We start from the raw sequence: 15783 nt of genomic DNA on the forward strand, positions 1-15783 counted from the left end.
TGCTTTTTCTATATATTTATTACAGTTACAACAGAGGTCCTCATAAATAGTTGCATAAAATGTTAAAGCCACAACATTGCACATGATATGAAAGAAAACAAAATCCCAAATGAGTGCATTTACAGTATTTCATCCTGCTGTATACTGCTTGACAATTGGGTCAGCAAGCTGGGCACCAACCCAAAGTTCTTTTCTGGGGGGACAGTGACTACTGCCCCAAACTGAAGACCCGCACAGTGGTATACCACCATTTAGGAAGGAGGGGGGAAAAAAGGATGAGAGGAGAGGGAAAAAAATTACAGACTGAAGGCAGGTAACAGTCTATATACAAGTAAGGCCTACATTTTATCAGAGCAAAACGATTCATTCTATTTGTATGCAAAATCTTTTGAGGTTGGATGCACTTAAAAGCAGAGTCTGATCTCAGTGCACTGCTACGTGAGATACATACAGGCGAGGCAACTGGAAAGCTCTAGGACCAAGTGAAAACCAGATGTTATAAATGGAGGCTGTACCAATGGGCAGCCATTTTGGTGAGTCTTCTCCAGGCATGATCTGATTTTTGTTTAACACCAGTGCTTTAAACATAGGCATTTCTTCCTTGAATAAATCTTGAAAACGGTAGCTAAGTTCACTTGCAAAATTCAACTCTTGTTTATTAAAAAAACTATTTTTTTTTTTGCAGAAACCTGAATAAAATACTGTTGCTGTATCGCTTGTGACTGCTTTTTGCAGAGTACAGTGCTATTGTCCTCCACCCCCGTGAAGTCTGCATCTCCAGTCCCCCGCGCCGCCCCGCGCGGGTCCCTGTGGAATGCATTTGCACACGAACATTCACTAGCAGCTGGTTGGCTTGGGGTTTGCTTTCCTCAAAATTCAAGTCAACAGCTGATTGGCAGGAGGAGTCCATCTCCAGTCTGATTGATTGGCAGGAGGAGTCCATCTCCAGTCTGATTGATTGGCAGGTGAAAGAGAATGAGAGAGAACTTCAAGCAAGGTCAAACTCTTGGCAAGAGCCTGCTCTGTAAGAAGTTTTTAATGCTACGGATGGGTCGAACATCATTCTGGTGTTTTCGCCGCTCAATGAACGAAGTCAGTCTGGATATATCAATGCTCTCAGCACTTTTGCCATTCCCCAGCTGCAGCCATTGCTCCTGGAGGGCCAGTGCAGCCGAGGGACGCTTAGCTGGGTCATCCTGAAGTAGGAAGCATACAAAATCTTTGGCCTTCTGGCTAACTCCTTTGAAGTAGTCATCTGGGAAACTAAAGTCTAAGCGGCAAATATTCAGGCAAGTTTCCTCTACGCTTTCATCCAGGAAAGGAGAGACGCCACTAAGAAGGACATAAGTGAGCACTCCAATGCTCCAAACATCTGAAGTGAGTGAAACAGGATTTCCAAGAATAATTTCAGGAGCTGCAAACTCTGGGTTTCCAAGTAACTGGTGGATATAATACGTGGTATTGAGCTGGACTGCATCTCCAAAGTCAGCCAGTTTTATTGTTGGCTTAGTGGAACTCTGGTCCACCAAAATATTTTCAGGCTAGAAAACATAAAAGAAAAAGTTAAAATGTCTTTTTTCAAGTCAGTCTAAGACACATTTAATGCTCCAACTTAACTGCTTCCTAGCAAGTGTGGTCAGCCCTAGAACATAAATAGGATCACTGCAGAAGGCCAGCTCTGGAAAGCTCTGAGGCAGTCTTAACAAGGCTTCCCCTGACCAACCAGCAGGTGGGCTCTTGCCTATTGTAACATGCAATGCATCTGCTTTAGCTGTTGTAGCTGCTGGCACTACATTTTTTGCAGGAAATATAGCTCTGCCAGTTAATACTTCAGTTACTCATGACAGCAGCTTTGCAAAGCTTCATAGGAACTGTGTTTCAAAACTTAAGCTTAAGGAACAACAATTATAAATAGAGGGTGAATGAAGCAACTGTTCCATTTGTTTTACATCAGAGACAACAAAACCCTTGCATTTAAAGACTGGAAGACTGTAAATATTTGCATGATGCTTTCAACAGAATCCAGCTTTATTTGGAAACTCTTTCATGTAATGCAGCTGTACAGATGGAAGACAAACCCTGTTAGGAGACTATGGTAGCAGAAGATCCTGTTGGATGCATATGACTTCAAGAGAACTGCCCCATTACTGGTGAGCTGAAAGTGGACTGATTTCTACAGTTTTATTTCTAAAGCTACTGCTGCTATAGCTGTAATCTCTGCAAAGTAAGAGCAACTTACCTACAACTAGTTTTTAATTAATTCATCTGTATGTGAGACCAGAAAAAGTACTGGTGAACTCTCTATAGCACACTAGAAAAAATTTAATGGTATGAAGACCCAAACTGGTTCTGCTTGGAAAACAGAAGTACATGGAGGGAAGAGACTCGGGCTCTTTGCCTTTTCTCACCATGACCCCATCTGGCTAAAAAGACCCTGCCTACAAAGATGACTTGTCAATGCTAAAATTATTATTCATACACAGGTGGAAAAAGAAAGTGTAAGGAGTAAGTTTTTAATTAATATTTACATTGAGACCTTCTCACATAGTTTTTTTAACTACAATGCATTAAACCCTTGTGGCTCAACTAACACACAAAGGGAAGAACAAAGGCCCAAAGAAGCACCATTCATTTAGGTATTACAGCCCTCAAAGTGCAAAGATGAGAAACATTTTTGCAGCAAAAGAAGAAAAGCAGTCTCTTTCACAATAAACTCAATGCTTCTTGAGAAAGAAATGGATTTCTGGTGCAAGTTTATCAGAAATTAAATAAATACATAAATAAATAAATAACCAAGCAAAATTTCCTGTTAGCAATTGTTTCCAGCACAAAGGGCCACAATGGGCAAGCAAGCTGTAAGGAGAAAGATTAGGGAATTGAGAGTTTCTGCCTTGCTGCTTGAGTGACCTAAAGCATTTAGGAATGGAGCCCCAAGCCATTGGGGAGTCTTTTATGACCCTCAAAGCATTTCAGAGTTCTCTCTTCCCAGATGCAAGTTTTCTAGGAGAGGGAGATTTTTATGCCCAGAATGACACTGCTCAGAATCCCATTAACACCTCACCTTTAGGTCCAAATGTGCTATTCTGCAGTTATGAAGATACTGCACAGCTTCCAGAATCTCTCCCAGGTAGAGTCTGATCTTCCCTTCTGTGAGGTTTCCCCATCGCACGACATAGTCCAGAAGGCGACCCTGGTCAGCCCTGTTGGAATTACAAGGGTTGTATTTTGGATTAATCCATGCATCAGAACTGAAAAAACCTCAAGAGGCTACAGACTACAGCAGTAACAGTAGTCTGCAAAACTTACAACACAAAGGACTAGGATATGAAGAGGAGATATCATATCTAGCTACCAGATCACAACATTCCTAATTCACTTTTGTGGCCATTTGATACAAAAATACAGTTGAATCTTCAGACTAAGATAATCATCCATATGTATATTTAATATCTCTATTTGCTTCCTTCTGAATATTAAGCTCAACATTTTAGTAATGCCATTAGACAACAGTATTTTACTTAGGTACTTTCAAACTGCTACAAAATTTTAGAGCACCTTATTCATTAACCACCAAAAATGCCCCAGAAAGTCAGCTGTAAAGTTGCATTTTACAGGTAATTTAAAATGCACACACATTTCTAACACTAGTATGTAGTTGGTGGAGGTCTCAAAGGTATCAAGAAGGCCAATGAGCTGGGGATGCTGGAGATTCTGCATGACTCCAAGTTCATGGGTAACCTGGTCTCGCTTCATCAACTTCTTATTCACAAACTTAGTGGCTACTGCTCGCTTGGTTCCCTTCTGGTCACACTTCTTAACGACAGAAAATCTGCCCCTGGAACACAACAATGAAAGGAAAGGTTTAACCAAGAGATGCAATAAGGACATACTTTTACTTGAAAGATATACTCCAAAAGATCCAATTTTAATCTCGAATAAGTTGCCCTTACAGAGAAGGTTCTGGGCACGAGAATTTTCAGTGCATGCGTCTAATACAAATTGTGACTGTAGAAACTTGACAGATATCTGTCATATCACACTTGCAGACAACCTGTCAGAGTAATAACCAGCTTTCAAAGGTCATTATAAAGTTGGCAAACTGTATATTCTACATGAGTTATTTTGCCCATTTTCAGACTCCTTCTGTCTGTAGTTTTCATTCCCTAAATAAGGAGATTGAGGAGAACTTCACTACAGAAGCACTGTCAGTCACTTTAAGAGATGCTTAAAAAATAAATCTCTTCATCAACAATACCCCTTTCAGCCTAATTGAATTCTGTTTCTGTAGTGCCATCTAGTGCTGGTAAAAGTTTTACTTCCTCACTTCTATTAAATCCAACAAAATTCTGGCCTTTTAGGCTCATACATTAAGTATTTATCAAGGAGAATTTAATTTTTGAAAGAGAAGTTAGTATTTTGACACAGACAGCTTTGAAGATCAGCATACAGTACGCACCTGCCAAGCTCAGCCACTTCACTATAGTGGGATTCAAAGTTGTCTTTCCAGATTACCATGATCCCATCACTTCCAGGACCTAAACAAACAAACAAAAAAGAGAAGGACAGGATGTCCAAGATTTAATACACTCAGATCTCTTGGCTATGAGGGGAATCACCCCATCTTATTAATCCCCATATGACACACAAGGTGGCAGAAGGACAAACTGGATTATACACCAGGGCAGCCTAGCCAATGCAGTAGAACCAAATCTATAGTGGAAACAATTTAGGTTACAGTGGGAACTGTCTGTACAGGAATGAGTAACCTTAGCAAGCTGAGGGAAACAGTGAAAAGAAAAGACATCTTACATTATACCTCATAATCAATAATACACCTGCCACTGGAAAAAGAAGTGGCCAGGCTGTGTAGCAGCTACCTTAGAGAGCAACTCTTATTTTTCAGGAAACACTAGTATAAAGACCAAAATTTCCCTTTCAGCCTTTTCTATATATATTGCAACACACTGATCCAAGGGCTTAGCTGCTGTCTGTCTTGGGTCAGTGAGCAGAATGTGCCTGAAATAATCATCACCTCAATACGTTGTCAGTAAGGCACTTACTGCAGCTACCCACAGGCAGAGCTCAAAGTGGCACCACTGAACATAAACACCCAAAAATTTCAGATGAGATTTGGAGGGTTTAAAATTCCAAGAAAGCAGCAAAGGTCTTTGGAAAAAAGGGAAGAAAGACTATATTTTGAAGAGGTTTGGGACAAGTCCCCGTATCAGCTGAGAAACTTCACGTCTTGGGGTTTTTTATGTGAGTCAATTTGAGACAGAGACATTCTGCTAAAATCTATTAACTATTCTCACCAGTGGAAAAATATATGGGCCTCACAATAGACTAAAGGACCCAGATGGCATCAATTGTTATGAGCTGTTTTGTAAGAAAATTTTTGATCCTGCTGTCTATATTTACCCTATTTCTAAAATGGAGAATTATGAATGCTTAGGACAAGAATAAGTGAATGTATGAACACACTCCAAAATGTATCCCTATGTCATCAAACACATCAAGTAAAAATCTTTTTTTCCCTTTGCTGTCTGCCCCCAAAACACAGGCATTTTTTTATCTTTGCATGTTTCCTTTTTATTCCTCACAAACATTCAGGTTACTTCCTTCAGGTACTGAAATACCTTTGCAACTGTAGATCAGTGATGCAAAGACAAGAACTAGTTGTATATTCTTGTAAAAATTGTGGCTTAACAGTTCAAGCAAAGGAGAAAAATAAATTACAAAGTAATGCTACTCTTTTCTTATCTGTACACTTTAGAAATTATGTTAGCATGGCAGCATTCACTGAGACTAAACTAAGAATGCTGATGATAAAATATGATTTTATCAGTGTGTTTGAATGCACGTTGACAGTACTGTGGAATGTGTGCATGAACCTCTAATCCGTTACATCCTAAAACTGCATCTATTCCTGCTGAAACAGGCACTATATGACAGACAAAAAGGCTCGTTATCAATACTCCTTTAACAAAGGGGTGCCCAGGAGCTGAGCTTTTCTTTTTACTGTCCTATGGGTACCAGGCACATCAGCTGTGTCTAGGCTTTAGAAGAAGGCAGAGCCAGGCCTACCTAAAACTCGTAGACTGGCGGAGGATGAAACTGAACCCATGTCGTTTGCAGCTATGCACGTGTAGATACCATCGTCTTCCGCAGTGACGCCTACGATTTTCAGCGACGCCTCTCCCAGGTCACTGCAAACACAACGGCAGCTGTTAACTTTACAGTAACTGCACAGACCTTAGGCTGTGAAAATCAGGCAAAGTTAGGTTGACATTCTTCATACTTCTTATTCTCCAGCTCTTGGCTCTCTCTGAACATAGTAAAACACTTCTCAGAAGCATCCACCAGAACCTGAGCACTTTGTGTTCATCCAGTATCTTGGCAAGTCCTACAAAACACTAGAAAAACATCCTAACTGACACTCTGTCTCACCATGTCTCAGGCTCTACTGTTGAAAAAATCAAGTGCTTCCCCTGTTTCTTCCTGCTTCCTTTACCTACTTCAAGTTTTCAGAGGCCATATTGAGACAAATATCCATCCTTGTTCTTTCTGAAAGCTTCATTTCCATCCATGACTTCCAGGGGGTGTCAGCTGATCTGTCATTTGTGCTTTCAGAGCATTCAGCTCTGAAATTGTAAGAGTGGGCTTGCCCACTCTTACACTTGTAAGAGTGGGCTTGCCCTTCAACATAAAAGGCACACTTCACCACAGCTCTAGAGATCTCAGAATCTGGGAGAATGAGGATGGAAGGAAACTAGAAAGGACTTAAGTTTACTCTCTGCTCCAGGGCAGAGAGAGCATTAGGCTAGGTAATACCAGAGCAGAAAACTCTGCAGGCTTTTCCTTAATCTTTCTCACAGGTCAACCACCCTTTTTGTTTGATGCTTTGCCTTTAAATGTCTGCTTAAATTTTCCTCTATGCAGTAAATTTCTAGTAGTCTTTTGACTATCTGCCATGGATATGAACAACAGATAATTTAATTTGCAAGTCTCTTACAAATGTGAATACTTGGCAAGTCCTCCTTACAGTTTTCACCTCTAGGCTCAAACCAATACTAACAACTAGTGTGTTGTTTTTTCACAATAATGCATATTTTCAAGATCTTTTATCAGACTTTCCTTTGGGTTCATCTCAGCTGCTGCAAGTCATTTTACTGACTGACCCAAACCTATTTGCAATGGTCTTCACCACACAATTTCAGAAGAAAAAAAAAAAAAGGTAAATTTTAGGAAACATAGGAAGATGACACCCTTCCCAAACTCAAGTAACATTTCAGGATTATTTCTAAAGATCTGTCAGCCACAGCCAAGATTATTCACTGGATATAATACTGTAATGAGTAACACTGAATTAAACCTAGCAAATTTAACTCTTACACATCTCACAACAGCCCTGGATGCAGTAGTAAAGCTGCCACATTGCCTTTGTCTTTCCATTAAAAAGAAACAAAAACCCAATGAAAAGAAAAAGCAGGAGCACCAGAAGTAAAGAACAATATAACATGTCATTAAGTTTTCACAAAAGAGCCCTTCATTCTGAATTAAGAGTATAATTCATAAATGTGACATTTCTTCACACTGAAGTTACTCATTAAACTACATTTTCTGTATGTAAAAGATGCTTTTTCAGAAAAAAAAAATTAACCTGTAGCTTCCTATTCCAAAATAACAAAGTCTCCTGAAAAATTTCTCCTGGTGTTTGAGTTACCGGTTATTCTGTTATGTTCTATCATAGCAAAGCTAAAAACAGAGGAAAGTGTTAATATCCACGCTTCAACAATGAAGTGTGATGCTGTCACATCAACAGGAAGCAGAGGCTTCTTTGCAAAACACAGTAGTGTGATCTGAAAGTCACTGATGGAAAGAAGGGACTGGCAGGGTTTGTCACAGTACTGGCATGTCACAACACACTGGTCTGTTTCAATGACCAGGTCAGTGTGACAGACCACAATGGTTTCTGCAATAGCTAATGAGAAAGAGCAGATTAATTTTATTTTGTTTTTAAAAATCAACTGATTATAACATTTTGTTACCTTAGCCATATGCAGAAGTTACACAACATTTCTGGAAAATCTCAGTGATGATACGTTTCTGTCTGAGAGCAACCCTATCCTCATGCCTCAAAGCCAAACGCTGTCCCACACCAGGGGTGCAAATTAAGAAAGTCAGAGTTTGAGCAGTTCCTGTCGACCATGGCACAAATTACCTGTAGGAAATGCTGTGATGACCGTCATTGCTCAGTGTATTGTGATCAGGACCTTTCCAAGTAACTGAAGCCTTGGGGCGACCACAGACTTTACACCTAAGCACGATGGTCTCTCCTGTCTCACATGTTACCTCACTCAATGGAATTATAAACTCTGGGGGAACTGGAAAAAGAGAAGTAATGGCATTAGGTAAACTGAAACAAATACATTTAATTTCTATTCCTTGCACTGTTTTCTATTAGATGAAGCAGTACTTTAGATTCCCAAGGTGTATTTATCCCCTGCCCTTGGAGCACATCCATGGTTAGGCCCCTTGCTGGGGCTCTACAGAGCCAGTAAATTTTTCTCTACGTGAACTTGGACACAACACTACTGCTGTGCCACAGATAACTCTGAAGCCTACCATGGTGAACCAAACACCCAGTTTGCTAAGTGAGGAAAGTTTACACTGAAAAGTATTTAAGGATGTGCTCAGCTAGGCTATCTTTATATCCAGCCAAATTTGCAAAAAACACATCATCCTCTGAAGCACTGTAGTGCTTTCCCTTTTCCACAGGTGAAACTCAAAAACTTTGTTTCTGTCTATTAAACTAAAAGCCCAGTTTGGCTCTGACCCCAGTGGGCCACCATCTTTGTCCTGATCTGCTTCTGCAGTGGAGAGGTCCTGAATGTTCCCTAGGGTGCAAGATTGAAAATAAAGCAGCTCCAACTCTTGGCCTTGTTACTTTGCAAATTCAGCAAGGCCCCACTTCCATGCAGAACACATCATATGGTCTTTGTGTTTTATGTTGTTTTGAACTTGTGAACAAAAAAGTATTTCCTGCATCTTAAAAAAGAAATATGACTTATTTCACTCTACCTTATCTAAAAAGAGCCCATATACATTTTTGTAGAAAGCACACAATTCCTGACATAATTCATATCAAGCAAATAATGTTTTAATCAAATTTATTGACTGAAACTTTTAAAAATTAAAGCAACTTACCATCATAAATGTAATTGGGGTTGAGAAGCTGGAAAGAAGAAATTAAAGAATTAATGTCCTGATAATCTTATAATAACTTAAAGAATGGCAGGAAACCAAGCACAGAGATGGATTAAAGTTAGCTGTACCCACAGAATCCAAGAAACATCTAAATACCACAATTTCTGCACCACTCTATTCTTTTTCGGGTATCTTTTTTTTGTATGATGCTTTCAGGTTCGAAGGTTCTAATTTCCTGTTTCCAGATTTGGCAGAAACTGTCCACTAAAGCCACTGCTGCCTTTAATTCCTTGCTGTGAAGTTCTGACAGAAGCTACTTTTAAAGAAATCCCAACCCAACTTCTTTTGGAAGTGACACCTTTGAAGACTTACTTTTACAGAAACCTTGTTGGCAAGTCCTTCTCGGGATTTCCGATAACCATTTTCTAGCTTGCCTTCCCTTTTGCCGTCTTTATCTTTTTTCTCAGATTTCTTCCTTAATCGGAGTGCTGTGTGCCAAGACGTTGACTTCCTGAACACAGAACACAAAACTCTGATCAATTTTTTTCAACTCCCTGTTATGTCCTATGCTATCTACTTTCATGTGCCATTGGAAAAGTACGTCAAAATGTTATTTCTATGTATTAAAGTGTAAAATGAAATACATTAGGTATTCCATACGGAATGCCACCCTTGGCTAAAACTGTGAACAAGCTAGTAATGTAGTCTGAAGTTCAGTATTCCTTGAAATCATAGCTCAAATAGTAAACTTTCTATATGAAAATGCAAATTGTCAATCCAACAGAGCAACTAACAGTATGAAGCCCATACCAAATGCAGCCCTACAAAAGCTTTACACAAAATTCAAACTGAACTTGGATACAATTTCTTCCATTGCAGTGATGAGAGAGTTGTTCCTAGCATACAGTAATTTTCAACAGGTTTGTGGCTTAAAGCAGATATCTAGGAACTCTGAAATCTTGTTTTATTTGAACAAACATTCCCTGTTTTCCCAGACAAAAGTGTCTAGACTGGCAACTCATTCTATCAAATAAACAAGTTAAAATAAATGATTTCTGCTCTTAGATAAGGCATTCTTTTCCCAGAAGACTAGGCTATTGAAACTCTTTAATAAAGAATATGTGCTTCTGGGATCTTTTTCACTAGGTTTATTTTGACGGTTGCTAAGGGACCTCTCCAGTACTTGTTCTGCTTGTTGCTCATCTATTTCTCCATGATCACATGAATTTTTGGCCTTAAAGGTTCAAAGTCTTCTCTAAATTGGATGTTTTCTTCCTTCCTCCCCCTTCTACTCACACCCAGGCACTCACTTGATGGTTCCATCAGGGTTGTCAATGATGATTGCACTGGTATGCCCCAAGACATAGCCGGGAATCCAGCCCTCGGCTGCGGGGCACTGATCGGTGGCGGCTCTGAACACCAAAAACATGTTCTGTTGGTTGCTGGCTAGAATCTGCACGACCTCTCCTTGGTAGACATTTATCTCATCCTCCTTCACTGCCGTGTAATCGTGTGTCACCAGCATGGTGGAGATATTGCTACTGCTGCTACTTTCACTCTGCAAGCATCAGTCAGAAGCAGAGAGAGCAGGAGGGAAAAAAAGAGAATCAAGTTTAAAACTCATGAAGAAGATAGGCTGTTCTTGGACTGCTACATTACCTACCTAATCTAATTGGTTTAAACTGTAGTCAAAGAAAAGAGCAATGTTTTCTCTTGTACAGCTGCCTATGTCTGTTTATCTTTGTGCATTAGTCTGATATTTGAACATCTTTTTGTAGTGCTGCTCCACAAATTTATTCCCAATACAGTTACTCAATATAATTTCCATTAACTAGGAGTCACTTTATTCATAAATCTCAACTTGTCTTCCTTTCAGGCTCCGACACTGAACCTTGCATCTTCATCAGGCATCAAAACTACAGTACAAGCATGTAAGACAGTTTTTCATGATCTTGTAAGTTCAGTTTCCAAATCATAGTCATTAGCTCATAATCACTGGAAACTCCAACAATGAAAAATACATGTAGTCTTTCCTAGCACTACCTGTCAGATCTCAGACACTGCCCTTGTGCACACAAAACATGACAAGCTACAAAAGAACAAAACAGGGTTTTGACAGCATCTCTCAAAACCCACAAGATTTATCTCTGCTTGCATCTGTATGATCAGGTTTATTCTTTTAAATGCAAAGAATGAAGTAAATTACTGAAATAAGAAATTATTAATTTGACAGTCAAAATAGACCCACTAAACTGTAAGAATCCCTTCTAATGGATTAGTAACTAAGATAGCTGAGTGTTGTTACCTGTTTATCATACCCTTTCAACTCTGTTCATGATATTGTTCATTTCCCCAGCAAGCATTTGTGGAAAGCTAATTATGGCTGAGAAGGTGTACATTCAAAATCATATTACTTGAAGAACAAAAAGCCTACTGCTGACAACAAACCTACTGGAAATTATTATTTTTTTAAAAGTAAGACTTACTTTGTCCATTTGCATCTATTCCTTATACAAGTTTTAATAAATGGACATGTGAAAACTATTATCAGATTACAACCTACTCCCGCAATAATTATTTCTTTCTTGAAACAAGTTTAAACCAAGGTGAATGGCCTATTAATGATGTGGCATGAAATGTGTGTGTGTGTGTGTGTGTCTGCCTTTTGTCTCTGTTCTTACTTCAGACTGTTTCAGGTCACTCAGTGCCAGAGAGGGCTCACTATTGCTCAGTAGAAGCTGAGCTGAAGAAGGAAATGAGTACCCATGTCCTGGGTACCCCTATTGCTTATAGAGCAGAACCACACTAGTGCCACTCATGTGCTAGTAGCCACTGGAAAGCTTGGCACACAGGATTAAAACAGCATCTTTTTTTTTTTTTTTTTTCTCAAAACTGTCAAATATTTCTCAAATATTGAGGAGATACAGAGGGGTTCAGTTAACAGCCTGGTGCACTGGGAGCCCTGAACACTGCGTTCTCTTGCAATCTGCTAAAGGCCTTGAATAAGTCACTCCATCCCTCTGTGCCTGTGCTTCCCTAAGGACTCTGGCTGAGAAACCAAGACATTTGGAGTGGAACAGCCTCAGATTACTAATTTCATAGCATGTTTAACACCCTGATGCTTGGAGTGCCAGTGACTCTGTACATTTTATTCTAGGTGGACTGTTATATTCAAATGAGTGACTCAAAGCTTCTTTTTTGCCATATTAGAATGATGAAGCATATGCTACCTAAGTGAGAAAGATCTCACTGTGGATTTTAACTCTACTAAAGGATATTGACATTAATTTCAGATGCTGTATTTCCAGTAGGAGAACTAATTTTTTTCTCTATTTAGAAGATGGCCTGCATGGCCTTTTGTATTAGTAAGTCCTTTCCATGATTCAGGCAAACTGAAAACAGCTGAACCCAAGAAATTAAGTCTCATTTTCAGTCATTATTTAAATTAGGATGACAACTTGCTACACGCTTTTACCTAGATGAAAAACAACTCTATTCAAAAAAGCAGCTTTTGTTGACTCCTCCTGTTAGACTTTCAGGGAAAAATGAAGGAAAGTTGCAGTATCAACCTAAGCCTCAAACCTTGCCCCACACACTATTCCTGAACATACTGTTTCTTAGGATGCAGCAGAATTTCTCTAACTGCAAGACTGACCTTTCTATAACATAACAATTCTTTCTGACATTTAAGTCTTGTAGGATCATAATGAACTCTGAATATTTCTTATGTTCAATGGGGACAGTTAAAACTGTTAAATAAACAACTGTCTGGTAACTACTAAGTGACAAATGTTCCTGAGAATGTGTTTATACCAGAATTCATTCTCACCACAGAGAGACAGCCTTTCCTTTTGCCTTCCAAGGAAGTAGTTATTCTTGCATAGTAATGTTTTCTTACTGAAAGTACTTCTGGTCATCACTGACCTCAACTATGGGATTAGAGGATCTACAAACAAAATATAAAAAGTTCCTCCCACATTCCTCAACTAGCAAAACCTAATCTTTTTTCTTCTTAGAAGTAATTTGTCCTTAAATAATCTATATACTAAATACTATAGCCATATGTGCATGGGTATATACATACAAAATAGTTAAATTAAAATAAACCTTCACAACCCATTTTCTCCAGCTTGTTCAATGTGGTGTAGAATCCTAATGATTGGTCTAGAAATGAGGTTATAAATGAGGATTTATGGCTCATCTCAATTACCAAATAAAAGAGTTACAGAGCTGTAAACATAGAGCTGTGAAGCAGAATGCACGCATTCCAACATTACGTTTTATAGTGAGATAAAAACAAGCAATGGTGTCTTTGCTGAGATAGTATCAAAATCCAAATGTTTTGAAAATTCAGTGCCATCCCATCTTTCTCCTTCTCCTTATTGAATGCAGCAACCTGAATTAGTATTATGCAAGTACCACCATCTTAATTCACCTACTATGCAGTAAATGCAAAATACTCAAATTACCCCAGATTTTGCATTACATTACATCACATTTTGCTAGACTGAAGATAAACACAAGACAGAGCTAAATCAAATAAAAAGCTGAAGGAAGATCAGGATAAAATTACAAAACATGCAAAGCATAATTTTTTTTCTTCTGAAGCTATTATAAAATTAAGTGTAAGAACTAAGAAGTCAAGAAAGCTTTGTGTGTTAAACAGTTCTATAAAGAAACACATGCATTTAAAAAAGGTCCAGCAAGTTAGGTGATTTGCAGAACTGGTATTGCATACCATTTGTGAGAGAGTAGAAAAACAATCATTCATGAACACAATGCTTAGTGAGAAAAAAATCATATGTGAGTTATAAAAGAAAGGCACCATAACCTGCCTACCGCCTCCATGGCAAATGCCTCAACATTTTTGCTTTATATTTGCACATGCCCCAGTGCTGGCTGCGTTGCTTTCCTGGTGGATGCTATTAGGAATAACGTAGATTCTGTTGACAGCCTGGATTTCTACACAAACAAACCAAGTACACACTAAGAGGCTGAGTCTCCAGAAAACCGAAACCAGTTCTTCTTACAAAGGAGAAAGACCAGTGGAGCGGGTAATCGTTTTGGTTGTAGTAGAAGTAGGATTATTGTCGCTAGGTTTTGTTGGCCTATTTTGAGTGGATTGCAGAAAGCTTCCTTGATCAAACACAGGATTTAAAAAGAGATTGATGTATAACAACTAAGGCTGAAAGGAGAGGGGGAAAAAATAAATTAAGAAAAAAATAAAACTCAAGCAGGCCAGGGAACGTAGATGTCTCCACGAAGTTAAAACTCAACAGGACAATGGTGGCAAATTTGTGCGTGAAAGGGAAAAAAGCCCCAAGGCAATCTGCCAAAATCCTGAAGTCAGATTTAAGTGCTGGCACAATGCATACCCCAAGGTGCTCTGGCTGCCACGCTTCAGCATGTTAATTATGTGCCTTCAAATTAGAGACGAAAAAAGCAAGGACAGCAAGTTAGTAGGTATCAGCCTAGTGATCTATATTTTCAGCAGAGGCAGAAATCGCATCTAATGTTAGCAGTTGCTTTTGTGTCTGTATGCATAGCCATGTTGGCATGTATACACACACACAGGTAGACACTCTTGGCTTTTTAGTGCGCAGAAGATACCGGAACAGTTGATTATTTCAGAGCAGAACAGCACCGGAGAGCCAGAAGTTAGTACGGAGAATGATGGCAACGCACAGAAAGGGAGCATGGAAGGTTTTAGAAGAGCTCGCAGGACAGAGGTGCTCCGCTCTTACCCCATTACTCTGGGTGGAGTGAACTGACTGCTCGCTGGTCGAGGAGCATGTGCTCATGCGGTCTGTGTCCTTGCTGTGTGAAGAGTGGCGGTGGACCTGCCGCTGGAGGGAGTCATTGTCCCCAGGGAAAGTGAAGGAGCCAGGGCGGCTGGCAGGGGATGCTGGGATGGAGCTCCAAAAGGAGCCCTTCTGCAGGGGGCTGCTGGGTGGAAAGCTTTCCTTGCCAAAAGGAGAAGGGAAAGTCGTGGACAGAGGAGAGTTCATTGGAGAGATGGCTCCTGGCCTTGGCTTCCCAAGCGTCAGTGATCCTATGCTGTTTCTTGTTCGACTGTCCTCTGAGATTCCACGTGAGTCTTTCTGGGCTCCATCAGCTGAGCCAGAAATGTTTCCTGCTGTCTTCCTGGGACTTTCAATAACTTTCATCTTGGGAATCTGTTCAGCTTCTCTCTGAGGACCATCCGGCTCTGCACTGGGAGGGTGCCTGTCTGGCTGGCTCAGGCCAGTTTCTAAAGAGGTGTTGTAGTGTGGCAGGGAGTGATTGTGAATGGACATACCTGACATCTTGTCTGCCTCTGCTTGGGCCGAGGCTGCAGAGGAGACCAGGACTGGGGAATGGTGTCTGACAGGCTGGGGGATCCGGGATGGCCGGCTACGGCTGGAGCTGGGGATGCCAGTACAGCTGCTGGGGCCGCCGCTGTTAGCGCTGCCGCTCCCGCCGCTGCCGCCGCCTCCGCCACTGCTGTGGTTCCTCTGGTACTCGATCGGGGATGTCAAGGCTGCAGTGGGGGCGAGGGGGGAGGCGGTCAGGGGAAAGGGGGCAGGAGAGGGAACA

At 40.2% G+C, this 15783-nt stretch overlaps 1 protein-coding gene across 3 annotated transcripts in view; it reads right to left on the reverse strand.

Annotated features, from left to right (window-relative positions):
* The window catches only part of TRIO (trio Rho guanine nucleotide exchange factor), a 244329-nt gene continuing 228546 nt past the window's right edge, over positions 1 to 15783 (reverse strand). The window contains exons 48-57 of one of the 3 annotated variants that reach the window (XM_077182117.1): positions 14952 to 15727; positions 10518 to 10765; positions 9580 to 9718; positions 9208 to 9235; positions 8222 to 8384; positions 6085 to 6206; positions 4457 to 4535; positions 3635 to 3835; positions 3062 to 3200; positions 1 to 1541 (exon numbers count right to left, since the gene is read on the reverse strand). In XM_077182117.1, coding sequence (XP_077038232.1) covers positions 999 to 1541; positions 3062 to 3200; positions 3635 to 3835; positions 4457 to 4535; positions 6085 to 6206; positions 8222 to 8384; positions 9208 to 9235; positions 9580 to 9718; positions 10518 to 10765; positions 14952 to 15727 — 2438 coding nt within the window. In that variant the 3' untranslated portion in view covers positions 1 to 998. Of the gene's footprint in view, positions 1542 to 3061; positions 3201 to 3634; positions 3836 to 4456; positions 4536 to 6084; positions 6207 to 8221; positions 8385 to 9207; positions 9236 to 9579; positions 9719 to 10517; positions 10766 to 14951; positions 15728 to 15783 lie in introns of those variants that run through there. The other 2 variants (XM_077182122.1, XM_077182130.1) reach the window with 2 other exon arrangements.

The sequence above is a fragment of the Agelaius phoeniceus genome, chromosome 1 (assembly GCF_051311805.1).
Source record: "Agelaius phoeniceus isolate bAgePho1 chromosome 1, bAgePho1.hap1, whole genome shotgun sequence".
Classification (NCBI taxonomy): domain Eukaryota; kingdom Metazoa; phylum Chordata; class Aves; order Passeriformes; family Icteridae; genus Agelaius; species Agelaius phoeniceus.